Raw genomic sequence first — 27,897 nt, 5'->3', positions numbered from 1 at the left:
GCCGTGTCTTATCCATCACCGCCGTCTACATATATACTGTATGTTTATTTCTATGAAGGGGGAGGGGACTCATGTAAAAACCAAAATACACTTTGTGAAAGCCACAGTATTGGTCAGTGCGATGTGGCTGTGAAGCCCCAAGCAGGCCATGGCGTAGGGCTGGGCCTCCTGAACCGTTAGGAGACAGCGGGGTCCTTGGCTTTGGGGGGCTCGGAGCCCGTCAGCAGGGAGATGGTGGGGTCGTCTGCATAGTCGTCCCCCTCTGAGAAGTAGGCGCCATCCCCAAGCTCGAAGAGCACAGGCAGGTCACTGCTCCCCATGTCCATGGGGCCGGGGTCCCTCAGGAGCAGGGGCTGTGCTGTGTAGTGCACCAGCTGCTTTCCTGGGGGGTGGGAGCGGGGCGGCGTGGTTAGGATGCTGGTGGGAGGGGGCGGGAGGGGAGAGGAGGCAGGCAGGTGGGCTTGCTCACCTGAGTCGGGGCTGCTATCCTCTGCCTCGAGAGGCCTGGGGGGCTCCTGGGGAGAAAGGAGCTCCTGGATCTGCTGGGGCAGGAGGGCATTGAGGGTTCCTGCTCCCCCACCCTCGTCACCTCCCCCACCCCACCCCACTCTACACACACTGGCCAGGCTACTGTCCAGGTCCGGCAGGCTCATGTCTGGCACTGTCACCGAGGGGCTGAACAGCTGCAAAGAGGAGGAGAGTCAGGCTGGACCTGCGAGCCGGGTGGGTGGCGGGGGCGGGCGGGCTGGGACTCACGTCCATCAGGGCACTGGTGTCCACACTGAAGCCGTGGCTGGTCAGCATGGTCTGCAGATTGTCCAGGTTGGAGTCCATGGCGTCCAAGTGCTCACTGAGCTCAGCCCTGGCCGGGTGAGGGGGCAGCTGAGGCAACGCCCCCGAGCCTTCCCCTCAGCCACACCCACCCTGCCTGGGGCCGGAGCAGCAGTGAGGACGGCCTGGGTGCCCGGTAAAGCGGGGAGAGTGGCTGGGGCCACACGGCTGGCCCGCCCCTGCAGGCCTGACAGCACGGGCCTGGCCAGGAGGGCTCAGGCTTGAAGTTGGAAGTCAGGAGGGAGGGGAGGCTGTGCTCAGGGTGAAGTGGGAAAGACCCAGGTTTGGTAGCTGTGACCCAGAGCATCTGGGCCATGGGGCGCACCGAGGACTGGGGAGTGGCCAGCGCCCTGAGAGGAAGCCAGTCTGCGCAGGGCAGGGACCGCGGCCAGACTAGTAGCCGAGCTCGCCCGGAAGGCCCTCGCGGTCAGCCAGTGATTGGGGCCACGCTCCCTGCAGGCGGCCTGGGATGCTGTTCACCAGGCTCGGCCGAGTGGTCCTCAGCTGGGAGGGGCCTGAGCTCTGGAAGAGCCCTCCTCCCTCCCCAGTGGGGACAGCGCTAACCCTGGCTGGAATCGGCCATGCAGAGAGGAGGAGGGGTAGGGGAAGAGGCGGGCGACCCCAGACATCTGTGGAGTGCGAGCCAAACTGCAAGATATAAAGACAAGAGCCCCATTGCAGCCGGGCCCAGAGGGTGCGTGCCCGCCCGCGCGCCTGGCTCTGGTGGCAGGGCCTCTGCTGGGCAGCAGGACCAGGTGACTGACAGCTGCAGCCAGGGTGGCCCGGAGAGCAGGTGCAGCAGGCCACCATCCTCGGCTCCATCTCCCTCCCCGATGCCAAATTCTGAGCTCGACCAAGCCTGCAGCCCCGTGCCCAGCCCTCCAGGGCAGTCCTAGCCAGAAGCCCCGGCACGTCCAGGGAGGGCAGCACTCACTTGTCCAGGCATGCGACGCTGAGGCACTTCTCGGGGGACGAGGAGGTGGGTGGGGCTGAGGGGGGCCGGCCCCCCGCATCGGGGAGGGGTGAGGCTGAGGCAGCTGGGGCAGGCTCGCTCTCCCGCAGGATGGAGTCGATGAGGGCAGCTGGGGACAGCGGGGTGTCCCCGACGGAGGACAGGCGCCCGGGGCTCGCCGCCGCCGCCGGGGGGCTCCGAGGGGGACTGGGAGGCTCCTCCTTGACGCACACCAGGGGGCTGCTCGGCAGGGGGCTGCCGGTGGGGGCACAGGCGTCAGCAGGCACCTCCGGGGCCCCAGCCCTCTTCGGACCACTAGGGGGGTGGCGCGGTCCCCACTGCTCGTCTATGCTCCTGCTCGGGGAGGCCAAGGGGCTGCTGGGAGCCAGCTCGGTGATGTCGGAGATGATGGGTCCGGAGCTGGACACGGCCTCTGGGGAGTAGAGGCTGGAGCTGCTGTAGGCCGGGGACGGAGCCTGCCATCAAAGAGGGACAATGTGGCTGTGCCCAGGCAGCTCGGCCCCCACCGCCCGCGGCGCCCACAACTCACCGAGTAGGGGCCGGAGCCGTGGATGGGCTCCAGGGAGTACTGCCGGCTGTACTTGGGCAAGGAATGTGCTGAGCCACTGTCGTTCAGCATCAGGGGGCTGCGGGGAAGGGTGGGTTAGCTGCCTCCTGGCCCCGGTGGCACCCAGGACCCAGTGCTGAGAGCCGGGCACCCACAGCGCCTCACATCTTTCTCTTCACCCCCAGGATCCGGTTCGACTGCACCAGCGAGATGAGGAACTGGATAAGCTGTGGGGGGTGGGGGAAGCAGCACAGTTAGCCCAGCCGAGGGGGGACAGCGGGCGCCCGGCAGGCCTGCCGTGTACCTTGTTGACGACTTTCTGCTGCTGGGCGTGCTTCTGCCGCAGGCTGGCCACCTCCCGCCACAGGGCCTCGTTCTCACTGCAACAGGCCAGGGCGCGGTCAGCGGGCCGGTCCCGGGGCCCCCACCTACCTGGCAGGTGCAGGGCCGTTGGTGACAACCTATCGTTAGTCTCTCCACTCCGGACGAGGCTGGGCTGTGTGACCAGACCAGGGGCAGCCAGACCTTGCTGCCACTACGCCCCTCCTTGCTCACTTGCACCTCAAGGGAGGGATGCTCAGAGTCGGGTGGGGGGTCAGCTGGAGGGTAAGGTCAGATGCAGGCAGAGTGTTGGCTGCACCCCAGAATCCTGCTGAGACCTCGTGGGGGCTTCCTGAGGGCCCCCTCCACCCTCGACCTTTGCCCAGCCCGAGGACAGGAAGGCAGGCCAGGGGACAGTGGCAGCCCAGCTCTCCAGGCTGCAGAGCAGCATATGGCTGACTTACCTTCCAGGGCTCAGGGCCCGAGTGTAGCTCAGAGGTGGCCCAGGGAGCGGGAAGAGCCAGCTGAGCCCACCCTCCCCCAGGTGAGCAGGGCTATGAGTGGGTCTGCTCTCCGTTGGGCCAGCCCTCCCAACACCCCCTTCCCACCAGCCCCTGCATGTCTTCTTGACAGAGCGGGCCCTCCTGGCCTCATCTATAGAGGTGCCCTGACTGAATCATCTGGCCCCCAATGTGAAGAGTCAGAGGCCAGGAGCCACTTCTATGACACAGGTCACAAGGGCACCAGCACCTGCCCCTGAGCAGCTCTGAGGTGCCCTGAGCCAAAGACAGCCACCCGGCTGGGGTTCCTGAGGTCCCCAGGGCCCTTTCGGGCATGGGAGGAAACTGAAGTGGCCTTTCTGAGCGTCTTGGTTGAGGGGGTAGCACAGGGCTATTATGTGGTCACCAGACGTGAGCCAGGACGGGGGTTCCAGAAAGTACCTGCTCCTTGCTCCCCAGGCCTAAGGTGGGGATAGGCAGGAGGGGACGTCTGTGCTGAGTGATGCCAGCAGGAGGGGCCTGGCCACCCTGGTCTGCGGGGAGGGCCGGGGGCTGGTGTGAGCAGGCAGAGAACAGGCCAGTGCTCTGAGCCCAGCTTCACATGCTGCTGCAGGAGCGGTCAGACCCCACCTCCCTGGGAAGGAGGATGGCCAGGCAGGCGCCTCGAGGTGTGCAAGCCCAAACCTAACTGTTTGGGGAGCAAAAGGCCCGAGAGCACCCACCACTGCACCCTGCTCGCCCCACCTGCTGCCCGCTCCCCGCGGGACCTACTGCTTCATGGCCAGGAGCTTGGAGTCCATGCACTCCTGCTTCCCCTTCATCAGCTGCACGTCGGTCAGCAGCTTGGTGACGCTGTCCTGGTGAATCTTCATGTCCTCACTCTTCAGGGTGTTCACCTGGTCCCCACAGGAGGTTACTGTGATGGGCCCCGCAGAACCGGGGGTCTGGACACGGGGAAAGGGCCAGGGGCTGCGGCCTTGAGATTGGCCTTCCCTGCAGCAGCCGACGGGCAGGGGTCGGCGTGGACAGGCGTCGGCGTGGACAGGCGGAGGGGCCACTGGAAGAGGGCTTGGAACAGCCAGGCAGGGCGGTGCGTGGATGTGGCCACCCCACCGAGAGAGGGCAGAGGGCTGGGGACAGGGAGGCGGCTACTCACGCTGGTCACCTTCCTCTTGATGTTCTCGAGGAGCTGCTCCTGGCCGCGCAGGAAGCAGGGGTGCTGGAACTCGGTGTCGTCCCGCTCCGGCTTGACTAGGCCGCCCTGCTCGATGTGCACCACCTTCCGGAAGCCATCTGCACACGGCGGGCAGGGCAGCTCCGCCTCAGACCGGGGACGCCGCCGCCCACACTGCCACCTGAGCCTGCCGGCCGGGCCGGGCTGTCTGGCCCGAGTGCCCTGTCCCCCCAGGGAGAGGCCACCTCCCCGAGCCCCCAGGTGTGCCGGCTCCCCCCTCACCACAGGCAGGGCCACTGCTGCCCTCTGCGCCCCACAGACCCCGGGCGGGCGGGCACTCACACATGTTGAGCTGCCGCACGAAGCTGGCCATGTTGTTGTGCTTGAAGTACTTGGGCAGCACCTCCTTGGCAAACTGGCCCTGGTCGTACACGTGGAAGCTGTTCCCGCTCTGCCAGGGACATGCAGCGCGTCAGCGCTCGGTGAAGGGACAGGGCCTCCGTGGGCAGCAGCAGCCTCGCTCCCTCCTGCGGCCGGGGCCTCGTGGCAGTCGGAGCCCCACCAGGGTCCTGCTTCCCCAGGGCCGAGGCCCCACACAGAAAGCACCAGGCATCGCAGGCCCAGCCTTTAGGGACCCCCTTTCGCTTCCACAAGCAAACGCACCGAGAGGAGCCGAGACCCCACCTTACGGCCTTCTGCAGGAACGCTGCGCTCAGAACCGCAGCTGCACCTTCCTCTGGCTCTGAGAGGAGGACAGGCTGTACAAACCCTACACCAGGGCTTCCTCCAGGTCTTTCCGCGGGGAGTGGGGCAGGCCCTGTGAGTGCGCACGTGACTGTAGCGGCACAGGGAGCAGGCTCCCCTGTGGGGAAGAGGGACGGGGAGGTGGGAAAGCCCGATGATCCCTGCAGTGTGGGTCTAGGACTGGAGAGCTTTTTTTAATTTCAGAGAGAGAGGAAGGGGGAGAGGCAGAGGGAGGAGAGACAGAAGGGGGAAATATCGATGTGAGAGAGGAACACTGATATTGGTTTCCTCCTGTACACACCCCAACTGGAGATAGAACCTGCGGCCTGGGTGTGCCCTGAGTGGGAATTGAACTGGCGACCTTTCGGTACATGGCACAGCAGTCCACCAAGTAGCCAGTCAGTTAGAGCTTCCTTTGCTAAAGCCTTTAGGACAATTTCCAGAGACTAAGTTATTTAAAGAAGCTTTGCTGTCTTTGTTTGATTTAACCGACAGCTCTCCCAGTATAAAAAGCCTTTTCTCTAGGGGTGTCTAATTTTCTTTTTTGTTAATCCTCATCTGAGGATTTTTTCCCATTGACCTTCAGAGAAAATAGAAGGGAGAGAGGGAAGAAGAGGGGGGCAGAGAGAGAATGAGAGACATATTGATTGGATCCCAGACGGGGTGGGATCAAACCTGCGACCCCTTAGTGTTGGGAGGAAACCTAAGACTCCAACCACTGAGCAAAAACTGGCCTGCACAGGATGTGGCTGCCTAAGACACTGGATAGCCCTCGCTCGTTTGGCTCAGTGTATGGAGCATTGGCCTACAGACTGAAGGGTCCCAGGCTTGATTCTGCCCAGGGGTGCAGGCCCGGGTTGCTGGCTCGGTCCACAGTGGGGGGCATGCGGGAGGCAGCGAATCAATGTTTCTATCTCTCCCTCTCCCTTCCTCTCTGAAACCAATAAAAATATATTAAAAAATAAACCCCAGGAAGGGTAAATGCAAAGAAATCCACACCTGGACACTCACGTCAAACAGCAGAAAGCAAGAGATGAAGAGATCGGGGAAGCAGCAGGAGAGGACCTCACGCACAGCCATCCTTACGGCCACGCTGGTTTCCACCACAACCTCAGAGGGCAGACGGCCCTGGGCATCCTCACTCCAGGGAGCACCCTGTGCCCTTCCCTTCTCTTCTCCTCCCCTCACAGGCATGCATCCCTAACCTCTAAGGGACCCCATGAGACTTGCACCCAGGGGAGCAATGGGCAGTGGCGGCTGGTCCCAGGCCAACCCTCTGAACCCGTCTCCAAGGCTCCCTTTAGTCTGACTTCCCAGCAAGACCGAGCAGCCCAGCCTGGGCCCTCTGTGGCTTCCTGCAGGCCCTCGGCCGTGCTGTCCGGGGTGGGCGTGTCTGTGGTCAGAAAGACGAGCCGTGGAAAAGGAAGGAGGGAGCTCCACTCCGGGATGGCAGTGTGGCAGACCACCGAACCACTGCCACGTACAGCCTGCAGGACGCACTGACTGATGCCGCACTAGGAGGGGCACAGCCAAGGCGATGGCGACCGCCGGAGGGACAGGCCACAGCAGCTCACCGACCCCGCTCCCACCCCGCTCCAAGGTGACGAGGCAAAATGCCTGGGGATTGCAACCACGAGGCTGGGGTCCCCTTCCTCACGGTGCTTCCATCCACGGGATGGAGGCCCTAAGCAGGCACGGCAGGCTGAGAACGCTGGGCCCGAACCAGGGAGCAGCCCCTCGAGTGACCCTGACACGGGCCACCTGGATGGACTCGGCCTTGGGACTTCTCCCAGCCCCATCCAACTGTGAGGGTCATTCCTGCTCCCAGCGAGAAGAGAACGGCACCGACCAGGCTGGGGCTAGGGTGAGTAGGGTGAGGCCGAGACACCAGGGCCAAACTGTGAGCAGTGAGAAGTGTACCCTAAACTGTCCGAGTGCTTCCGGCCTCACTGGCCACGATCCTAGGCCACACAGACCAGGTAAGGCACTCAGGCTCCAGCTGTCGTGTGTGTGTGTGTGTGTGTGTGTGTGTCCCGAGAACTTGCAAACCGGGCTCAGGATGCTGTGGCCACTGAGGGTGGAGGCTGGCACAGGTCTGATAATATCCGACTTTCCTACTCAAAGACTTTGCCCAGAACACAGACTGTGGGTCCTGGGAGTATGCTTGCAGGGCTCCCCCTACACACCTCACAATCTTTTCATCCTTTTCTTTCTTAAAATACATTTTTACTGATTTATTAGTTTCTCTCTCCCTCTCCCTTTATTAAGTATTGAGAAACATCAATACTGAGAGAGAATCACGGATCGGCTGCCTCCTCCACACCCCACACTGGGGATCCAGCTTGCAAACCCCGGCATGTGCCCTGACAGGGAAATCGAACCTTAACCTCCCGGTTCATAGGTGGACACTCAACCATTGAGCCACGCTGGCCAGGCTACCTCACGATCTTTAAGCACAAACAGCAAGGAGAGTAAGGGGCAGGACAGATCATCCTAGTAGAGTTAAGATCAGATGCCCCTCCCAGAACGGGTGAGGGTGTTCTCTGAGGGTTCAGGGCAGGAACAGGAGGAAGAAGGCAGAAGAAAGGAAGACAGAAACAGGGGGCCATTTCCCTTGGTTGGTCAAGTTCAAGGTCTAGAACAAGGGAAGGGTGGTAACGGCCGCCTGTGGGGACACACTCTGACCCTCTCTGGGACTTGTGCTGCTCTGGGGAATGGGGAGCACCCACCCGCAGGACCACATCCCAGGGACCAACAGAAAATGTCTCCAACGGGGCTTCTAGCCCCTTTATTCCACACTCCTCCCGCAGAGTGAGCTTCAGCCACCAGACAACCCACGGGCCAGAGAGCCTGGCTCGCGGGGGATACTTCCAGCCCAGCCTTCCCCTCCTCTCCTTGCAGCTCAGGAGCAGAAGCGGGAAGTGCTTAATGGAGCCCAGAACCCCGGCCTCACCCGCGGGCACACGCGCTGGCCCTCAGCGGGCAGGGCGCTGGGAGGCCCCCCGCGCCTCCCTGCGCCCGGGCAGACAGGCCCGTTTAGAGGCCGCACAGTCGCCGGCCCCGGCCCTCTCGGGAGGCGGCGTCACAGCCTGGAAGGCGAACGAGCAGCAGGCTCCCTGTCCGACCACAGACACAGCCTCCAGACACAGCCTCCGGTTCGCCCCGCAGGCCCGGACCACGCGTGTAAACAAGACCGCTGCCTGGCAACTGGGCGCGGGCACGGGGACCGAGACGCCCCCGCGAGGAGTGAAAACGAAGCGGTGCCGCCGGGACGCGGGGTGGAGGTCCGTTTTCGCTTTCCGCGCTGGAGCCACGCCCTCGGGCCCGTGAGCCGAGTCCAGCCGCCGACCACACAACCGGCAGCGCGTTTGGGAAGCGGGAGGCCGGCTGGACGCAGCTCTCACCGGCGGAACCCGGCGCCCGGCGGGTGCGCCCCCGCAGCTGTCGGACGGCGAGCAGCCGGGAGGGAGAGGCCCGCCCTCCTCCCCTCCCCTCCCCTCCCGGTCCCCGCCCAGGGGAACTCGGCGCGGACCGAGCCGGCGGGGAGGCCGCGGACGCTGTCTCCCCGTTGGGCCCTCCGTCCCCACACCGAGCGGCCGCGGCGGGGCCTGCCCGGCCCCCCGGGGGCGCGCCCGCTCACCTGGCTCCAGCAGATGAGCGCGTCGGTGTCCGGGTCGCTCACGAGGGTCCACAGCTTGGTCAGGAAGGCCGGGACGTTGCTGGGCCCCGCAGCGCCGGGGCCAACGGGAAAATCCATGGCGGGGAGAGGCGGAAGTAGCGACCGCAAAGAGTGGCCGAGGCCGGGCTAGCGCCGCCGCCGCGTCTGTAGGCCGGGCCGCGCTGCCGTCGCCGCCCGCTGCGCAGACACGGCCCACAGGCCTAGCATGGCCGCCGCCATCTTGCGACTGGCGCCCCCACGCCGGCGCCGCCTTTCTGCGTACGCACGGCCCTAGGCCCCGCCCCGAACGCTCCGCGCATGCGCATCATGGCGTCGCCGCGCCTGGCCAATCAGAGCGAGCGGAGCGAGCCTTCCGCGGCATCTGACCCCGCCCTCAGCCCCACGCGACCGGGTCGCTGCCGGAAGTGGCGGGACCCGCTAGGATCATGGTGGGCGCGCGGGGCACGGGGCGCGCGGGCGCGGCGGCGGAGGGAGCTCGGCCCGGGAAGCGGCCTCAGGAGCCGGAGCCGGAATCAGAGCCCGAGGAGGTGACAGCGGGCGCCACGGGCTGTGAGCGGGCGGCGTGGGTCCCACGTGGTGGCGGGGGGCGTGGGTCGAGCTCGGGGGCGGGAGTGTGAGCAGGAGTCTGCCCTCCGGGGCCGCGGCCCTGGGGGCGCCCAGGGCAGAGGGCGCCGCTCGCGCCAAGGGCGGCCGAAGCTGGGGAGGAGGGGACGGTCTGTGGGTGGAGGGATGAGCAGCAGAGAGATGGCCCCTGGAGCCGGCCCCCTCGGGCAGCAGCCTCTCGGCCCCGCGGAGCTCTGCCTCCCGCCGGGAGAGAGGTTTCCGCTCCCGCCGCCCTCAGCACCGCCGTGTTCACACACCACTCCCGGGCTAGGTCGTTGCAAAGAGGGAGGAGGCTGTGCGGATAACTGACTAGAACCCGCGGCCCGCGGCCTCGGACCCCTCGCTCTCCCTGGTCGCATGGCCGCCGGTGCTGCCCCGCCGATCCCCGGCGGGGCTGTGGGGCTGTCACCCGACCCGGGTCTGACTCCAGGGGCGGGGCTCCCCTCACGGCGGGGCTCGTCCTCCTGCCCCCCACCAGGGCCGCCCTGGGCGCCGGGCTTGGCTGCTGGACCGCTGGGCTCGGCCTGTCCCAAACCGCCGGTGCCGTTGGCACTTGCTGCCCGGATGGCGCAGCTAAGGGTCGGGAACGAGCAGCTTGCTTCTGGGAAAGCTGAGCGGAGGGCCGTGGAGTACCGTGCGTGCAGGCCGTGCGGCGAGGCGAGAGGCTTGTAAATACTGAGGAACAGGGAAACAGGGCTCTCCGCTCAGGTGCTTCCTAAATGTCTGCAAGTCCACTTTCCAAAGAGGAATTTATTTTTCTTTTTAACACTTTAAAACATTTTCAGAGGGAGGGAGGGAGGGAGAGAGGGAAGAAGAAACATGGATTGGCTTGGATGACGCCCAACCAACGGAGCCACACCAGCCAGGGCTCTTGTTCCACTTTTAAAGGCAGTGACGGGCCCTGGCTGGTGTGGCTCAGGGGACAGCATCGGCCTGCGGACTGAAGGGTCCCAGGTTCGATTCCAGTTGACACATGCCTGGGTGTCGCGCTTGGTCCCCACTAGGGGGCGTGCAGGAGGCAGCCGATCAGCGATTCTCCTCATTGATGTTTCTATCTCTCCCTCTCCTTCCTCTCTGAAATAAATAATAAACGAAGACAAACAAATAAAGGCAGTGACAGGCCTGCTCGCCGTGCGCGGGCTGTAGCCATAGGGAGGAGATGGTGTCTTCTCCTCCAGGGGCTGCATGGTAATCTTGTTTTTAAGTCGAGCTTCATTTTTATCGTTCTTCAGACTTTGCACCCACTGCTGTCCCACCTGGTTGGGTACGAAGGCTCTTCAGGGGGGAAAGCCTTGCCCTCCTGCCCCCAAAGCTCTGGGGCCTTGGGTGCCGGGTGGGTGAGGAGGGGGAGAGCAGAGGGGAGGTGTGTTCTAAGAAGGGGATATGGTTTTCCAGTCCTTCCCTTGTGAGATGCTGGGAAGTGTCCCTCCCAAGGCGGGTGGCTCTGCTGCTGGCAGAGGTGGGCTGTGAGGAAGGCCTGGCCTGGCCGTGGAGGCTGGCCACACGAGCTGTGGGTCCCTGTGTGGCCAAGGGGGCGGCTGTGGGGTCAGCCATCATTCACACTGTGCTCCTTGCAGCCTTCTCTCCTCTGCGCCCGTGCTCCTGGCCTCGGGGACGGCAGCGATTCTGGCCTCTCCGACAGTGAGGAGAGTGTATACTCGGGCCTGGAAGATTCTGGCAGTGACAGCAGCGAGGACTCCACTGAGGAACAGGATGGGGCCAGCGGTGGTGAGGGCCACGGCAGGACAGAGAAGATGGCTGGGCAGCAGGTGAGTGACCCAGGACCCTGCCGTGGGCTCCCTTGCCTCCGTGAAATCGTCCCGGAAGGAAAGCACCTGCAGGCCTTGGGCCCGTGGGGCGGGTGTGTGTGTGTGTGTGTGTGTGTGTGTGTGTGTGTGTGTACATGTCCCTGCACTGCTTCCTCCCAGTTTCCTGAGGAACCCAGGCCGTGTCTGATGCATCTGGGACCAGGTGGGCCACGTGTTTGAAGCTGGGACGCTCTCCAGAGAGATCTGGATGCTCTCACTCAGCCCATGTCGCTAGGCTGGCTTTTCTTTTCCTATTTAAATGTTTTATTTTTAAAAATATATATTTTATTGATTTTTTAAAAATATATTTTATTGATTTTTTACAGAGAGGAGGAGAGAGGGATAGAGAGCTAGAAACGTCGATGAGAGAGAAACATCGACCAGCTGCCTCTTGCACATCCCCTACTGGGGTTGTGCCTGCAACCAATGTACATGCCCTTGACCGGAATCGAACCCGGGACCTTTCAGTCTGCAGACCGACGCTCTACCACTGAGCCAAACCGGTTTCGGCTGATTTTTTTTTTTTTTTTTTTTTTTTTTTTTTTTTTAATAGAGAGGAGGGAGAGGGATAGAGAGTTAGAAACATTGATGAGACTGAAATGTCAATCAGCTGCCTCCTGCACACCCCCTACTGGGATGTGCCCATAACCAAGGTATATGCCCTTGACCCAGATCGAACCTGGGACCTTTCAGTCCTCAGGCTGACGCTCTATCCACTGAGCCAAATCGGTTTCGGCACCTCACCCCCTTTTCTTTTTTTTTTCTTTTTTTTTTTTAATATATTTTATTGAGTTTTTACAGAGTGGAAGAGAGAGGGATAGAAAGCTGGAAACATCGATCAGCTGCCTCCTGCACACCCCCCACAGGGGATGTGCCCGCAACCAAGGTACATGCCCTTGACCGGAATTGAACCTGGGACCTTCAGTCCGCAGGCCGACTCTCTATCCACTGAGCCAAACCGGTTTTGGCACCTTACTCTTTCTTAATTAGCAGCAGGGAGACGGGCTGATTTAACGGAAATGCAGCGTTTGTTAGAATGCTCTGAGGAGCAGCTTTCACCGTGGGCACCGGCCCTGAGTCCTGGCCCCGAAGGCCTGGGCTTGTGCAGGTTACTCCCCTGGCGGACCGGAACGCAGACCGGTGCCCGCGGCGCCGGGCGCTCAGGGGAGAGGGCGCCTTCACACTCTTGGCCCTGTAGGGTTGTGAGCAGCTGTTTTCCCATGCCTTTTTTTACTTTAGGAAAAATCCTCACCTGAAGGTATTTTTCAGTTGATTTTTATGTTGTGGAAAGGAGGAGGAGGGAAAGAGAGAGAGAGAGAAACATCGACGTGAGAGAGACACACCGAATGGTTGTCTCCCACAGGCACCCCAACGGGGGTCGGGGGTCGAACCTACAACCCAGTATGCGCCCTTGACTGGGAATGGAACCTGAGACCCTTCCTTGCATGAGTGGACACACTCTAACCACTGGGCCACGTCGGCCGGGGCTGCTCTGTCTGTCCTTTTTAATCCCTTTTCCTAGAATTCCCTTTCGACTCACCTTTCCCCCTAAAACCCAGTTACCTGTCCAGCCTGAAGTCCCTTTTCTCGTTTCCGGTGGAGACGGCTGTGCGCTTACCGGGCATGTCCTTCCCGCGGGCGGGGAGCGAGGGCATCCTGGCGTGGGCAGGGGGCGCTCGGGGGAAGCGCCGCGCCCTTGGGTGGGGATGAGGACAGGGACCGACCGCGCGGTCGGGTGCTGGCTGCTCCCCACCCTTCCCGCGGGAGCAGTGGCACCCGCCCTGTTGCTCGGCTGGGTGTTGTGGGAGACTCTTGCTCCTGCTCATCTTGTGCCCGCTCTCCTCTGTGCACCCTGCCTTCTCCATCCCCCCCCCCGCCCGGGGGGTGACAGCCCTGTCCTCATCTTTTATCCCCCTGCTGACCTGAGTCCCTGTCTGCCAGGCCAGTCGCCCCATCTCCTGGCCACACTCTCCAGCTCTGCCCCTCACACTCTATTTTAAAAATATATATGTTTTTATTGATTCTAGAGAGGGAGGGAGAGAAACACTAATGATGGGAGAACTCATTGATTGGCTGCCTCCTGCACTTCCCCTATTGGGGATCGAGCCTGAAACCCGGGCATGTTCCCTGACCCGGAATCAAACCCGGAACCTTTCAGTGCACAGGCCGACGCTCTATCCGCTGAGCCAAACCGGCCAGGCACATGCCCGGGTTGTGGACTCGATCCCCGATCCCTGGTAGGGGGAGTGCAGGAGGCAGCCGGTCAGTGATTTCTTGTCAGCGTGTCAGTGTCTTCCTTCGAGGAGCTGCTGGGAGCTCGGTGCCGGCCGGCTGCACCTGGGCCACTGACAGGCCACACTCCCACGTCTCCATGTCCGCCTCCGTCCTCTCCCTGGGGCTCCCCTGATCACCCACCCCGTCCTCTCTCTCCGTGGGGCTGGTTTTAGCCCCCCACTTCCTCCCCACCCCCACTCACCTCTTCCCGGGGCCTCACCCATCTCCCAGCAGAGGCTAGCCAGGGTCTCTGCCTGCTCTTGGCTCCACGTCCCTGGGGTTTGTGCCTGAAGCCACGTCTTCCCTTTCCTGCTTTTCCTGCTTGTTGTGTTTGGTTTGGTCTTTTCTATTTACATGGGGATGGGGACATTTTCTATTTAAAAAATATATTTTTATTGCCTTGAGAGAGGAAGGGAAAAGGGGAGAGAGAAACATCAGTGATGAGGGAGAAATCATGGATGGGCTGCCTCCTGCACGCCCCCTACTGGCAATCGAGTCCACAACCCAGGCATGTGCCCTTGCCTGGAATTGAACCCAGGACTCCCCAGTCCCTAGGCCAACGCTCTGTCCACTGAGCCAAACTGGCTAGGGCTCTATTTTGTTTTTTAATCTTTTGTGGAAAAGTCCCCACTTTCTTTAGTTTGCTTGCTGCAATCAAGAGACCTAGTAGTAGCTGCCGAGGCTGGTTTGGCTCAGTGGATAGAGCGTCAGTCTGCAGACTGAGGGGTCCCAGGTTCGATTCCGGTCAAGGGCATGTACCTTGGTTGCGGGCATGTCCCTGGTGGGGGTTGTGCAGGAGGTAGCTGGTCGATGATTCTCTCTCATTGATGTTTCTAGTTCTCTATCCCTCTCCCTTCCTTTCTCTGAAAAATCAGTAAAATATATTAAAAAGAGAGAGAGAGTGAGACCTAGTAATGCTTCAGCCCCATGGGCAGGTTCAGGGGGCAGTGCCAGACTGCCTGAGCCCCTGCAGGGCCGTGTGGATCTGGTACCCCACCACCGTGGGAGGGGGGTGCTTGGGGACCCGGGGTGCTGTTCAGGGACCTTTGTTTCTGTGCTGGCATCCTTTCTGTTTTATGTCTTTCTGGTCTTGTTCCTGAACTGAGTGTTTCTTTAATGCACTGCCCCCTGGCGGCTGCCGGCTGCCCTGCAGCATTGGGGCTTGGAGGGGGGGGGGGTGCCCCAAGGGGACTGCGCGCTGAGTCTGGGAGTCACTGCTGCCCGCGGGACAGGGTGTCTCTGCACCCCCCGCCCAGGTCCCTGGCCACACCTGTGGCACTGATGCCGAGGGACCTGGCCCCTGAGGAGCGTGTGGCGGTGGCGCCGTGGGCGGCCGTGAGCAGCGGCCATTGGGGAGGCACAGACAGCGGGCGCAGGGCCCGGGCAGGTGTGCCTGCTGGCGCTCCGTGGCCACAAAGGGCAGAGAGCTTTGGGCCTGGAAGGGCAGGGGCTCGGGCCGCCCGCTGTATCCCGCCTGCGCCCACGCCTTCAGGCCTTGCCAACCCGCTCTGACAGGCAGTGCGGGGGCAGGGGCTGGGGGACGTGGAGACCGAATTCTGCGGGGTCCTGGCCGGGCGGAAACTTAGGGTTCGCCTTCCTCACGCTGAGGGGAAACGGGAGGAAGAGCTGCCGGGGAGGGGGCGGGGGTGGGGGCTGTGCTGGGGGCTCCTGCTCCCCAGCATTTACTGGCTGCCCCCAGGGCGAGCTCGGACTGTTTTCCCCATCACCCCCTCCAGTGCACGCCCCCCCCCCCCTGCGGCCGGAATCTGTTTTCCAGGTTGAGGTGTAAATGCTCAGCAACACCCACTCACTGACCCGGTGGACGGGGTCAGCCTGGGGCCAGGGATGTGGTGGGTGGGACGGGGGCCTGAGGGCCAGGCCCAGGTGCCTCGGGGCTGTCTGGGGGGGCCATGGGGATGTGGCTGACGGCGCCACAGCTTCCTCAAGTGGGACCCCAGCCCTCACTTTGCCCCGGACCCCAAGCTGGCACTGGGGCTGGCGGGGCTGGTGGTGGGACTATTGGGCCAGGCTCCTGCTGCCCCCTCTCCTGTCACAGGGCTCAGGGGTGCTGGTGGCTGGTTGCGGCCTGGCACCAGGTGTGGCCGCCCCCCTCCCACCCAGGGGTCCTCTCCCAGAGCTTGGACATGGCCTGGGTTTGGCCCACCCCCCCCGAAGGCCCACTGAGGCCTGGTGTCCCTGGTCTCCTTCTGAGGCCCAGGCTGCTTTGGAGCGTCTCAGGGGCGGGGGCGGTGGGAACCGTGACCTCAGAGCCAGCTGGACGGACAGTGAGTCCTCCGGGGTCAGAGGGCGTGGTGTCACGGGGGCTCTTTCTCCTCCCCCACAGGCCGCGGGCGCCCCCTCCTCGCCCCCGCGGACGGAGGCGGCCGGAGCGCGGGGCCAGGACGAGTACGCGGAGGACAGTTCCGACGAGGAGGTAGGCCCCGGGCGGCCGAGTGGGCGTCTGGCCCCGGCCCCACTCGGGATCTGGAAGAGCGATTGGGGTCTGGGACGCATGACTGCGGGGTGTGTGTCATCGCGGGGGGAGGGGTGCGCGGCCCAGCCTGTGCCTGGCCCTGTGGGGGGCTGGCACGCCACGGGCACGCCGGCTGGCGGTCCCCACCCACCCAGGCCTGTCACCCCGCCACCGGGCACCTGTCTCGAGCGCCCAGGGGGGAGGGCAGCAGCCCTGGCGCCAGGTCCTCAGGCACAGGCTGGGCCAGGCCCCTGGGTCTGGTGGCCTCAAGTTCACAGTCGGGAGGGGAGTGGGGACCGTGTGATGTGGGGCCAGGGGGCTCCGTTTGGGTCCAGAAGTCCCGATGGGCGGGCGGGCGGGCGGGGAGCTGGGAGCTCGGAGCCCCCGGTGGCCGTGTCCTCGTCCACCTGTCCCCTCCCGGTCCCTCCGTCAGGTGAGCCTGAGGCTGGGGGGCCAGGACCGTGGCTCAGGAGCGCTTCCTGCGCCTGTCGGGGCGGCCAGGCCTGGGGAGGGCGGCCCCCCACTTGCTTCCACCCCCATCCTAGGCTCTGCTGGCAGCGGCTGCAGGAGCCTTGGCTGTCCGCCCGATCCGGTCTCCGTGCGTTCAGAGAACAGAGACAAAACAAAATAAATTGGTTTCCTGGCCGGAGCAGCGGGCGCGGCGAAGGGGGGCCATCGGAGCGGCTCCCTGCCTGCCTCCCCCTCCCAGGGGCTCTGGCTGTCGGCAGCCACATCCTGTCGGCTACTTTTTTATATTCGGAATTTTGAGAAATCGATGATGATTGTAAATGGAGTGCAGGCGGGGGAGGGGCCTCCCACCTGGGGGAGGGGCGCTGCTGTCCCGGAGCCACTGCGGGGGCTGCGGGCGCTTCCTCCGAGATGAGGATCCCATATGGCGGCTGAGTGACAGGCGGAGCCGCTGCCGCCTCTGCTGCCAGAGCAGCCCCGGCCGGGCCGCCTTCGGGAGCCGTGGGCGCCCCCGCCGCCGGGAACGGGTGCCCCTTGGGTGCTTGGGGGCCCGCGGCTCCCCCCCTGAGGGGTTGTGGCTCTGTCTCCGGCGTCGGAGCAGTGTTGGGTGGGCTTGGGGAGGAGGCCCTGGAGCTGGGGCGCGTGTGGGTGCGGCCAGGTGACCGCAGGGTCAGGGTGCAGACCCTGGCGCCCCCGGGCTGTGCCTGCCGGCTGTGAGCCAGGACCTGTGACCGCCGCTCTGGCCAGGGCCGCCGTTCTCCCGCGTCGCGAGGTGGCAGTGGTGCCAGGACCCGCTCGGCGGTGGGCAGGCTCCTGGGAGAGCCTCCGTGCGCAGCCTCCCCCCTCGGTCTCCCCCCACTCGGGCCTGCCCTGCCCGTCGCCGGGTCGAGAGTTGAGGCCGGGGCTGGGGGCTTCTGGGCCCTCTGGCTGGGCCTGCCCCCCGCCCCTCCCCCTCTCCCCCGCCCCAGCTGGCTCGGTGCCGTCTGCCTTCCCGGGAGACCTGGTCCTGTCTCAGGACTCACCCGCTGCCCCTTCCCCAAGCTCATGGGCCAAGGCCCCGGGCGGCGCTGGTCCTGGCGGGTCCCGGCGTGTGGGGAGCCCCGGAGCCTGTGGGCCCGTCCGCCCAGCCCCCACGTGTCCACCTCGCCCCTCTCCAGGGCACCGCACCTCACAGACGTGATCTCATCCAGCCGCCAGGGCCCGGTGGGGGAGGGGTGCGGGGAGGGGGCTGGCGGTCTCAGCGCTGCCCCTCCTCTTTGTTTAAGCAGCCGGAGAAACTGAGGAAAAGGTGGGCGGGAGGCCCCTGCAGGGTGAGGGGTCAGGGCCGCCGTGAACTCGGGCAGAGGGCGGGGAGGACCCCGGGCCCAGGCCAGCCGCTGCGCCCAGGCCGGGGTGGGGGCAGGGCTGTGGCTGGCCGGCTCCTCGGCCCGGCCCCCCTCGGCTCGGAGCTATCTCAGCCCCACAGGGACAGCCGGGCCTGTCTGCGTCCAGAACCCGCGATCCCCTCTGCTCTCGCGCCAAACGCCGTTAATGGCTTCTCCGAGCTACCGAACCGGCAGCTGCCTCCAGCGCTGGCGGCCTCGCTCCCTGGCCCCGCCCGCCGCCGCCCGCCGGCCGCGCACTCAGAGCGCTTGCGTCGGCGCTGGCAGCCGAGCCGGCGGCTCGGGTTTCTGAGCTGTTTGTGGGACGCCCAGCGCCGAGCCTGCTGGTGTCTCAGCCTCACAGGCCGCCTGCGCCCGGCCAGCCCCGGACGGGGCCGCTGCCAGGCCGGCCTGGTCCCTGCCTCTCCTGGGAGGGCACTGGCCGCACGGCTGACCCACGGCCTCGGCCCTGTCCGAGGCGGAAGGGCTCGGGGGCAGTGATGGTCATGACTGCAGGCTGCCCGGTGCCTGTGCCCCCTCCGGCTCTGAGCCGGGCCCCCTGCCCCGGGCCTGGTGCTCCCAGGAGCCGTTCTTGCTGGAGAGAAGCCTCGGGGGGCAGGCAGGGCAGGGCTGGCGAGGAGGGAGTTGGTGTCCTGGCCCCTCAGGTGTGCAGTGAGCACCCTGGCGCCCAGCGGGTCTTGGGTCTGTGCAGCAGCCGAGGCGAAGGTGGCTGCAGGGCCCCAGCCTGCTGGGTGCCCACTGAGAGCCACTTTCCCTGGCCCTGGGAGCCTGGGCGGGGGAGGGGTGTGTGGGCAGGGCCTCCTTCCAGAGGTGTGACCCTGGGAGGCAAGCTCTGTGGGGAGGTTGGCAGGGCTGTGGCTCAGGCAGGGACAGTGAGGGCCCTGCTTGGGGCTGGGGGGCTCTGCAGGAGGGGGGCCAGGCCTGTGCGCAGCTCCCAGGATGAGGGCTGCTCTGTCTCTGAATTGTGTGGCTCAGAACAGGCCCTGACACTCAGTGAGGGGCCAGAGCCTGCACCGCCCTGGCAACTCTCCCTGGACCCGGGTCAGCCCACAGAGGGGCCGGGGGTCGGGGTCTCAGTATCTGCGGACCTGGGAGCAGGGCTGTCTTCTCTCTCAGACCCCCTGGGCACGGACTTGCTCCCCCCACAGCCGAGCAGGTGGGGGCGTGCAGTGAGCGTGGTGGGCCCTGTGTTGACAAGTGTCTGCTGGCTCTTGTGAGGGACGGACGGACGGATGGACGCACTGAGTGTGGGGTGCCTGGGCTGGTGTCGCAGAGCTGCCTGCTCCTGAGTCCAGACGTAACGGGCGCCCACGAGGAGCTGGGGAGGGTCAGTGGGCTCTGGCTGCTCCCACCCTGCTCCCTCTAGCCCCTGGTCCCAGGACCAGGGCGCCTGCTGCCTCTGGGGTCCCTGCAGCAGGTGAGCCGGGCACCGAGATCAGACACCTCGAGGAGCCGAGGACGGAGCAGGAAGGCCGGCCTCAAGACAGGCGGGAGCTTCGTGCCGGCTGCGAACAGGGCCGCATTGTAATCGGAGAGGCCGGGAAGAGCGCGCGGAGCGAGGGCGGCTGACCCCGCGCTCCCGGGGGACAGGTGGAGAGGGAACGAGGAGCGAGTGAAGGATTCCAGAGGTGGGCCGGCTTCCTCCCTCGCAGACAGACGGGCGGTGGCAGCCGGCCAGCGTACCTGCAGTTCCAATCTGCGGTCCTGACAGCTGCAGCCACTTTGGGGAGGGGGAGGGGTGGGCTCATCGGGCGGAACCGTCGCCGCCGCTGCCGCCGCACGCACGCAGCCACTGGCCGCCTTGTCCCGTGCCGCTGGGCTGGGGACCTGCCCGGGCTCCCACAGACGGACGAGGGGGCGTCCCTGGGGCAGAGCAGCCGGGAGAGCGGGGCCGGCGCCTGTGCCCTCGGCCCGGCCTGCAGCACAGGGCCTGACCCGGAGGGGCTGGCGTGCTCACCCGCGGGGTCACATGTGCTTCCTGGCAGACGCAGGTGCTGAGCAGGGTGGGGGCCGGCTGGCCGCGGGCGCAGGCGGCCTGGTGATGAATCATGTGGTGCCGCCAGCAGCTCGTTCCCCGGGCCGGGGACAGGGAGCTGACAGCCCAGGCCGATGGGAGTGTTTCCAGTCCAGTCCAGCTTGGCCCGCAGAGGCGGGGGCCGCACGGGGCCTGCAGCCGCCTCTCCAGATGCCTGTGGGGCACACCGAGCCCGGGCCTTTGTCCCCGCCGGCCAGCGGCGGGAGGGAAGGAAGCAGGGCTGCGGTGGGCGGGAGCACCTGCCACCCCCGGCCCGGCGGGCCGAGCAGCCGAGGGGACGAGCGTGGGGCCGCCCAGTCTGGTTTGAATTTCTGGAGCAGTGGAGGGTGACGGAGCGCTCTTCCCCCTCCCCCCGCTGGCTGGCGGTCCAGCCGCTGCTACTGGTGCAGCTCAGGGAGCAGCCGGGCCCGCTGCCCAGGCCCGAGGCAGCCAAGCTGCAGCCGCTGCTGGAGTCATAGGCGCGGCGGCAGAGGGCTTGGCCCGCGTGCACCCGACCAGCTGGGCCCTGGGGACCCTCCCAGAGGCCTGTCCTCCCACTGACTTCCCACCTCCACACGCCCTCCTCCGCACGCGCCCAGGGGCCCCTCCGCTGCTCCCCTCCTGAGCCCCCTGCCGCCCCCTCCTGCTTCCGTCTGCCCTGCTCCTCGGATATTATCCCGGCCTCGCTGCGTGCCCTCCCCACGGGGACCTGGTGACGCGAGGCAGGCCAGTGGCTGCCCATGGCCCGGCGGGCTTTCACGGAGGTTTGTCCCCCGACCTGGCCCAGGTGTGGCGACGAGAGGCGTGTGCCCGGAGCCTCCACAGCCTGCATGGTGCCGGTGCCGCGAGGGTGCCAGGCTCCCGAGCACGGCCTGCCAGCCTCCCCAGGGCCAGTTCCTGGGGTCCTGGGGTCCCGGGAGGGGAAGGGGAGCCTTTTTCAGTCCCCAGGCGGGCCCGGAGCCCCTGCTCCCAGCAGGCGGGTGGGGGGCTGGCGCAGTGACCGAGCGCGCCCTCGCCCGCCCTGGGCCAGCTGTGGCTCCTTCAGGATTAGGGAGAGGAAATTTGGGGTTGGGTTTCTCTGAGTGGACCTGCCGCTGTGACTTTTTATCCTGTTATATTTCTATCAGATTGGACACAGCCCCCCTCTGGCCCTTAATGGCTCTGGCTTTGAGAATTTCCTCCAGAATTACACCACTGCTTCCTGTTCCACACTTCCCTGGAGCCCGTCCATGCAGGGGAGGGCACTCGGGCCCTGCCCCGCTGGGCTGCCCACGTGAGCCTCAGCACCTGGCCGCTCCCGGGGCCCAGGAGGGCATGTCCGAGGGCGAGGGCACGGAGGGCTGAGGCCCAGGGCTGCTGTCGCCCTTTGGGCTCCTCACACTCGCAGCCAGGCTGCTGGCTCCGGTAGGGGAGGGGCCGCCTTCTCCGCTGAGCCCTCGGGCTCACAGCCCCCAGCTGTAATTGTCACCTGCGGGTTTTAATGGCGAGCCAGCTGCACAGCCCTGGGAGGCCCGCCGCCCTCCTCGCTGGCAGATGGCACTTTGGGTCCACACGGGGTAGTGGCTAAGGGTCCTTCCCGTGTGGGCCAAGTGCAGGGCTGGGCGGGACGGGGTGCACCCCGGGTGCATGCAGGGGCTGCCTCCTGGCCTGGCCTGGGGACCCATTCTGCCAGGCAGTGCCCCTCACCCAGCTCCCCCACACGTCCATTTCTTGGGGCTCCATGGTCCCAGGTTGAAGTGCCGAGGCCCTGAGGCCCCCAGGAAGCCCTGGCACCACCAGCCCTGTCCTCCCCGCTCTGGTCTCCTTTGTCCCCCAGGCCCAGTGCCCGGGAGGGGGCGCCCCACTGTGCCCTGGGCCTGGGAGGGTGGGGCCGCCCCGAGGCCTGGCGGGTGGGGCCTCCCGGGAACTGGTGCCTCCAGCTCAGGAGGACGGCGTTGGGCCAGGATGGACGCTGACCCTTTTGGAGGATACGGTTTTGTTTTTAATTATACAAAATTTCCAGACTTTATATTATCATATCAAAGACACAAGATGCCAACATGTAGTGACCAAAGAAAGCCCAGGGAGGAAGCCAGCGTGGACAGTTCCAGTGGCCTGGGCAGTGCTGTGGCCAGCTCAGTCCCGTCGCCACCTGTCTCTCCGTGGGCCCCCCTCGCTCCGGAGGCGGAGCGGGCCTGTGGTGCCCGCACGGAGGCCTGTGCCCGCGTCAGGTCCTCGGCTCTCCGGTCGCCGCGGCTTCGGCCTCTAGCTCCGGATCGCCGTCTTTCTGTCCCGGTCCTTGCTCTGCAGAGGGAGGGAGTGTCAGGGCCCGGCAGAGACCCTGCGCCCGCGGGCTGGCGGGCCAGGGAAGCCCCCTTCGCGCTCGCCCCGCTTCCCCGGGCAGCGGGAGGAGAGCACACTGCTGCGCAGCCGGAATTGTAAAATTAAATTTCCCAGATGTTCAGGCCCCAGGAGCTCGCGCGTGCTGTCTGGAGAGGAAGTGGGGATTGGGGAAAGCCGAGCTGTATTTTCTCCCGCTCACCCTGCTTCTCCGGTGCCCCCAGCACAGCAGGAGCTGTAAATCACGCGCCCCGCGGGCCCTCACCCCCAGCCCCGCCAGCCTCCTGCCTCCAGACCCACGGCCCGTCTGGGTGGGCAGCCCAGGGCCACGGGAGGGACAGCAGGTGCCCGACAGGCCTTAGGCCAGGGCAGGGGCTGTCGCCTGGCAACTGGCCCCAGGGCCCTTCCTGCTCCCTCCCGCCCTGTGGAGGCAGAGAGCCCAGCAGTGCTCCAGGGGGTGCCTGCCTCTCAGACCCCCTGGTCCTGGGGGCCTTTCTGGTCCCCGGAGGACCTGCTTGGGGACGCACAGAGGCTGGCCCTGCCGCCTCCAGCCTAGCCTCCTCCCTCCCCTTGGGCTGCAGGTGCTGCTAGGGGCTGCCCCTTGGCCCTGCCTCTGCCCAGCAGGTGTGGGCCGCAGGGTGGTTTGGAGGTAAGGGTTCCAGGTCCTCCTCAGGCCCTCTCCGTGGTGCCCTGCGTCCACACTCACCAGCTTCCTCTGGTTGCTGAGGCAGAAGGTGCAGATCTGCTTGGGCTGGGCATTCTCCGCGTCGCGGGCCGGGGGCGGCAGGGGCGGCGGGGGGCTGCCGGCCCGCGCGGCGTGGAAGAAGGCGGGCCCCGAGTGGCAAGGCTGCCCGTCGCCGCAGGCCTCGCCCACCAGCAGCACGTTGCCCAGGTGCGAGATGTAGCTGGAGGCCAGGCGCAGCGTCTCGATCTTGGAGAGCTTGCGGTCGGCCGGCTCGGTGGGGATGAGGGTGCGGAGCGCCGTGAAGGCCGTGTTCACGCTATTGGTGCGGTCCCGCTCGCGCGCGTTCGCCGTGTGCCTCTGCCGGGGCTCCCGGCCGGGCCGGCCTCCGGGGCCCGGGCCGCCGCTGGTCCTGCGCCCCCCGGCCCGCCTCCGGGCTCCCTGGAGGCCGCAGCGCGCGGCGTGCACGCGGCAGGGCTTCTCGTCGGAGCCCGAGCTCTCGCTGCCCGGGTCCTCGTCCTCCGACAGCGGGCTCACCTCCGGGTACAGGTAGCGGCCGGGCGGCGCCGAGCGCAGCATGGCGAGGGGCAGGGCCGGCGGGCACGCCGTCAGCTCCTCCGCGCGCAGCGCATGCCGCCGCGCCTCGTGGGCAGGCGCCCGGGCCGGGGAGGCGCGCGTCCGGGGCGCCCACGGTGGCGGCTGCAGCACCGCGCGCACGTGTGCGTCCCGGGCCGGAGTGGGGCGGCGGGCCCGGCCTTTATAGCGGCGGCGGCCCCTCCCCCTCGCGGCCCCGCCCCCGCCCGCCTCCCCGCCCCTGGAGGCCGCGGAGCTGGGGCCCTGCGTCCCTTCGCCTCCCGGCGGCGCCGCGCGGAAGGGGCACTGGCGTGGCCCCCAGCATCCTGCTGCCTCTGGGGGATGCGGGAAGGTGGGGGCCCGCTTCTGGGCGGGTGTGGGCTGTGCTGTGCAGCCCCCTCGCTCCCCCTCAGCAGGGCGGGAGGGTCCAAGGGGCCCCACGACCCCAGCCTGGTTCTCTGGCATGACCAAGTTAACCCAGCTGCCCTGGCCCCGGCGCCTGGCCACACCCTGTCTGTCTCTCTCTCCCTCCCTCCGTCCCATGTACACTTGGGCCTTTTGTGCCAGGCAGGCGGTGGGGGGGGGGGGCACAGAGGATTATTGAGGAGCTACACAGTTCAGCCCCAATTCCTGGAACCCTCCCCCCAACATTGACATGTGGGGTCCCCTGGTGGCACACAGCCTCCTCTGCACCTGCCCCCACCTGGCATCAGCTGTACCCTCCAGGTCTGGCACAAGCTGTGTCCTCTGCCTGGACACCCCCCATCTCCCACCCCCGCTTCCTGGCTCATGCCCCTTCTCTGGAGAAGCCTCCGCACGCCCATCCACACCCCCTGCCCTGGGATACCCCCGAGGGTCTGTCCAGTTCAGAAATGTCCGTGTGGACCTGGGGGCCCTGGAGGCCCCACCCTTGCAGGGAAGGAAGGGCGTTCCTGGCGCTGAGCGGGCACACGGTGCCCGTGCTGGGAGTGCTGGCCGGTGGGCAGGTGCAGAGGGTTCTGTCCTGCAAGGGCCGGGGCTCCCAGCTGGGCTCACTCTCCTCCGGCCCCTCCCCCTGTGGCTACTGTTGCAGGAAGCGGCGCCTGGGCAGCAGACTCGGTGCTGGGTGGAGGGAGGGTGGTGGCTGGCAGGGGCCTTGACCAGGAATGTGTGTCCAGGAATGCGGCTGCTCTGCCCACGGGGGTGGCGACAGAATGGGGGCAGCTGGGGGTCCTTGCACGCCTGTACGCAGCTTGCAGTGGCCTCTGCCTCCCCTTGGAGGGGTCGGCCTGTGGCTGCCCATTTTTGCTTCAGGCCCTGCCAGGGGAGGGAGCCCACGCGATGAGCTCACCCTTGTCTGTGGCTCCAGAGCCTTGGCCAGGGAATCCGGGGGGGCTCAGGGTCGGCACCACTTCAGTGGAAAATGTGAGGTGCAGCTCCGGAGCCTCTGTGGGCTGAAGGGGGGCAGCCTGGCCATTGTGCCACGTCACGCCCCAGAGCAGGCACGTGTCAGGGTGCCTGGTCCTGCCTTGAGGCCTGTCCCCTGGTTCCCGCCCTTCCCCCTCGCCTGTCTCTGAGGGGCTAGAAAGGGGGGTGGCACGGTGGGTTTGCAGCGCGGCCCTGCTTCCTGCTCCCCAGGACGTGCGGAACACGGTGGGCAACGTGCCCCTGCAGTGGTACGATGACTTCCCGCACGTGGGCTACGACCTGGATGGCAGGCGCATCTATAAGCCCGTGCGGACCCGCGACGAGCTGGACCAGTTTCTGGACAAGATAGACGACCCTGATTACTGGTGAGCCTGGGGGCAGGAGGGGGGAGAGGGGCGGGGGCAGGAGGGGGGAGAGGGGCGGGGACAGGAGGGGGGAGAGGGGCGGGGACAGGAGGGGGAAGGGGGAGGGGGAGGGGCGCGGGGAGCTGGGCTCTGATGGGCGGTCCCCCAGGCGCACAGTGCAGGACCGGATGACCGGGCACGACCTGCGGCTGACAGATGAGCAGGTGGCCCTGGTGCGGCGGCTGCAGAGGGGCCAGTTTGGGGATGCCAGCTTCGACCCGTATGAGGTAGGTGGCTGTGGCTGGCCCCGGGGTCGGGGCACCTGCGGGGACCTGGCCACAGCCTGTGCTCGTCTCCTCAGCCGGCCGTGGACTTCTTCAGTGGGGACCTCATGATCCACCCGGTGACCAACCGCCCCGCCGACAAGCGCAGCTTCATCCCATCCCTGGTGGAGAAGGAGAAGGTGGGTGCCCTCCTCCAGGTGCGGCCACTCCGCCCGCCCCGCCCTGCCCTGACCACGTCTGTCTGCAGGTGTCTCGCATGGTGCACGCTATCAAGATGGGCTGGATCCAGCCTCGCCGGCCCCGGGACACTGCCCCCAGCTTCTATGACCTGTGGGCCCAGGAGGACCCCAACGCCGTGCTGGGTCGTCACAAGATGCATGTGCCGGCGCCCAAGCTGGCCCTGCCGGGCCACGCCGAGTCCTACAACCCGCCCCCCGAGTACCTGCCCAGCGAGGAGGAGGTGGGTCTGGCTCAGGTGGGGCTTGTGTCCCGGGTCCTGGCCCCAGCTCAGCCCTCACCCCGTGTCCACAGAGCCTGGCCTGGGAGCAGCAGGAGCCCAGTGAGCGGAAGCTCAACTTCCTGCCACGCAAGTTCCCGAGCCTCCGGGCCGTGCCCGCCTACAGCCGCTTCATCCATGAGCGCTTCGAGCGCTGCCTGGACCTCTATCTGTGCCCGCGGCAGCGCAAGATGAGGGTACGAGGCGGCACTCCTGGGCCGGGGACTGGGGGGAGGGGTACACGGTGACCGCGTGCTTTCCTGCCTCAGGTGAATGTGGACCCTGAAGACCTCATCCCCAAACTGCCTCGCCCCCGGGACCTGCAGCCTTTCCCCACGTGCCAGGCCCTGGTGAGCAGCGGGGGGGGGGGAGCACAGGCCTGGGAACTGCCCCTGTCCTCGGTCCTCACTGCCCTTCTCTGCAGGTCTACAGGGGCCACAGCGACCTCGTCCGCTGCCTCAGTGTCTCCCCGGGGGGCCAGTGGCTGGCTTCAGGTGGGCCTAAAGTGGGGGAACCCCAGCATGGGGGCCTGGGTGGGAGGGTGGGTGCTGAGGGCCTATCTGCTGTGTCCAGGCTCAGATGACGGCTCCGTGCGGCTCTGGGAGGTGGCTACTGCCCGCTGCATGAGGACTGTGCCCGTGGGGGGCGTGGTGAAGAGCGTGTCATGGAACCCCAACCCCACCATCTGCCTGGTGGCCGTGGCCGTGTAAGTGTGAGGCTGGGGCGGGGGGCGGGGGGGAGCTGGGGCAGCAGGGCCCCTGTCTGAGCGGCTCTGCCTACAGGGAGGACGCGGTGCTGCTGCTGAACCCAGCTCTGGGGGACCGGCTGGTAGTGGGCAGCACGGACCAGCTGCTGGGCACCTTCACCCCTCCCGAAGAGCCTGCGCTGCAGCCCGCCCGCTGGCTGGAAGCCTCAGAGGAGGAGCGCCAGGGGGGCTTGAGGTTGCGTATCTGCCACGACAAGGTGTGGGGCTCGGAGTGTGGGGCGTGGGCGGGCGTGGGTGGGGGTGCAGAGGAGGGCCTGCTCAGCCAACCTCACCTCCTGCAGCCAGTGACCCAGGTGACCTGGCACGGGCGTGGGGACTACATGGCCGTGGTGCTGGCCACCCAGGGCCACACCCAAGTGTTGATCCACCAGCTGAGCCGCCGCCGCAGCCAGAGCCCCTTCCGCCGCAGCCACGGGCAGGTGCAGCGCGTGGCCTTCCACCCCGTCCGGCCCTTCCTGCTGGTGGCCTCCCAGCGCAGCGTCCGCCTGTACCACCTGCTGCGCCAGGAGCTCACCAAGAAGCTGATGCCCAACTGCAAGTGGGTGTCCAGCATGGCTGTGCACCCTGCAGGTGAGGGGGGGGCTTGAGGGAGACACCCCGTGGGTGGCATCGTCAGCACCAGGTTCCCACCACCACGTCTGCCTCCAGGTGACAACCTCATCTGCGGCAGCTACGACAGCAAGCTGGTGTGGTTTGACCTGGACCTTTCCACCAGGCCTTACCGAGTGCTGAGGTGAGGCCCTGCACGTGCGTGTGTGTGCGTGTGTGTGCGTGTGCAGGCGGGAGGGCTGCCATCGCCGGGCCTTCCCCACGCCCCCTCCCCCACCTGCCCTCACCCGGGTCCCCTTTCCAGGCACCACAAGAAGGCCCTGCGGGCGGTGGCCTTCCACCCCCGGTACCCGCTCTTCGCGTCCGGCTCGGACGACGGCAGCGTCATCGTCTGCCACGGGATGGTGTACAAGTAAGTGCTGACCCTCCCCCAGGGACGCCCCGGGGACCGCCCTGTCTGAACCCTCCTCTCCCACAGCGACCTGCTGCAGAACCCGCTGCTGGTGCCCGTGAAGGTGCTGAGGGGGCACACGCTGACCCGAGACCTGGGCGTGCTGGACGTTGCTTTCCACCCTACCCAGCCATGGGTCTTCTCCTCGGGGGCTGATGGCACCGTCCGCCTCTTCTCCTAGAAGCTGGCCTGAGACCCGCAATAGAGATGTTTCTTCCCGACGGGCTGTGGCCTT

The 27,897-nt window shown here is 66.2% G+C and overlaps 3 protein-coding genes across 7 annotated transcripts; 1 reads left to right on the top strand and 2 right to left on the bottom strand.

Moving 5' to 3' along the window:
* Positions 1 to 26: 26 nt before the first annotated feature.
* On the bottom strand, positions 27 to 9,009 carry HSF1 (heat shock transcription factor 1). 4 transcript variants are annotated; one of them, XM_084907246.1, is made up of 14 exons: positions 8,731 to 9,009; positions 4,689 to 4,797; positions 4,329 to 4,465; positions 3,944 to 4,068; positions 2,656 to 2,731; positions 2,517 to 2,578; positions 2,334 to 2,430; positions 2,123 to 2,259; positions 1,766 to 2,038; positions 1,396 to 1,479; positions 757 to 862; positions 618 to 683; positions 470 to 539; positions 27 to 382 (listed from the first exon to the last, which is right to left on the bottom strand). In XM_084907246.1, the coding sequence occupies exons 1-14, from the start codon at positions 8,845 to 8,847 to the stop codon at positions 177 to 179; spliced, it is 1,665 nt and encodes a 554-aa protein (XP_084763372.1). In that variant the 5' UTR covers positions 8,848 to 9,009; the 3' UTR covers positions 27 to 176. The 4 variants fall into 4 exon arrangements, with proteins under 4 accessions (XP_084763372.1, XP_084763373.1, XP_084763374.1 ...); XM_084907247.1 differs by having other exon boundaries at positions 470 to 515; XM_084907248.1 differs by lacking the exon at positions 1,396 to 1,479.
* A 44-nt stretch (positions 9,010 to 9,053) lies between these two features.
* Positions 9,054 to 27,883, top strand: BOP1 (BOP1 ribosomal biogenesis factor). 2 transcript variants are annotated; one of them, XM_084907222.1, is made up of 16 exons: positions 9,054 to 9,296; positions 10,950 to 11,141; positions 15,799 to 15,888; positions 24,983 to 25,137; positions 25,286 to 25,403; positions 25,478 to 25,579; positions 25,648 to 25,860; positions 25,932 to 26,093; positions 26,166 to 26,246; positions 26,321 to 26,390; positions 26,470 to 26,602; positions 26,679 to 26,859; positions 26,944 to 27,232; positions 27,311 to 27,395; positions 27,516 to 27,623; positions 27,690 to 27,883. In XM_084907222.1, exons 1-16 carry the CDS (start codon positions 9,195 to 9,197, stop codon positions 27,841 to 27,843), a joined length of 2,235 nt encoding a protein of 744 aa, XP_084763348.1. In that variant the 5' UTR covers positions 9,054 to 9,194; the 3' UTR covers positions 27,844 to 27,883. The 2 variants fall into 2 exon arrangements, with proteins under 2 accessions (XP_084763348.1, XP_084763349.1); XM_084907223.1 differs by having other exon boundaries at positions 10,950 to 11,163; positions 15,845 to 15,888.
* On the bottom strand, positions 21,750 to 25,010 carry SCX (scleraxis bHLH transcription factor). The gene is made up of 3 exons (XM_084907253.1): positions 24,912 to 25,010; positions 22,817 to 24,880; positions 21,750 to 22,074 (listed from the first exon to the last, which is right to left on the bottom strand). The coding sequence occupies exons 2-3, from the start codon at positions 23,906 to 23,908 to the stop codon at positions 22,036 to 22,038; spliced, it is 1,131 nt and encodes a 376-aa protein (XP_084763379.1). The 5' UTR covers positions 23,909 to 24,880; positions 24,912 to 25,010; the 3' UTR covers positions 21,750 to 22,035.
* Positions 27,884 to 27,897: the final 14 nt, after the last annotated feature.

Source organism: Pipistrellus hanaki, assembly GCF_964339955.1.
Source record: "Pipistrellus hanaki genome assembly, contig: scaffold_41, whole genome shotgun sequence".
NCBI lineage: Eukaryota > Metazoa > Chordata > Mammalia > Chiroptera > Vespertilionidae > Pipistrellus > Pipistrellus hanaki.
Note: the sequence above shows the minus strand (reverse complement) of the source record. Positions and strands in the feature narration are given on the sequence as shown.

Bases quoted from the DNA above. Each gene is read 5' to 3' on its own strand.
- HSF1 (XM_084907246.1), bottom strand. From the start codon at position 8,847: ATGGATTTTCCCGTTGGCCCCGGCGCTGCGGGGCCCAGCAACGTCCCG. The intron at 4,798-8,730 runs GTGAGCGGGCGC...TGTCCCTGGCAG, and splicing joins CGCTCATCTGCTGGAGCCAG to AGCGGGAACAGCTTCCACGT. The intron at 2,732-3,943 runs GTAGGTCCCGCG...GGCCTGTTGCAG, and splicing joins AAGCTCCTGGCCATGAAGCA to TGAGAACGAGGCCCTGTGGC.
- BOP1 (XM_084907222.1), top strand. From the start codon at position 9,195: ATGGTGGGCGCGCGGGGCACGGGGCGCGCGGGCGCGGCGGCGGAGGGA. The intron at 25,861-25,931 runs GTGGGTCTGGCT...CCGTGTCCACAG, and splicing joins ACCTGCCCAGCGAGGAGGAG to AGCCTGGCCTGGGAGCAGCA. The intron at 27,396-27,515 runs GTGAGGCCCTGC...TCCCCTTTCCAG, and splicing joins AGGCCTTACCGAGTGCTGAG to GCACCACAAGAAGGCCCTGC.
- SCX (XM_084907253.1), bottom strand. From the start codon at position 23,908: ATGGGACGGAGGGAGGGAGAGAGAGACAGACAGGGTGTGGCCAGGCGC. The intron at 22,075-22,816 runs GTGAGTGTGGAC...CTCCCTCTGCAG, and splicing joins TCAGCAACCAGAGGAAGCTG to AGCAAGGACCGGGACAGAAA.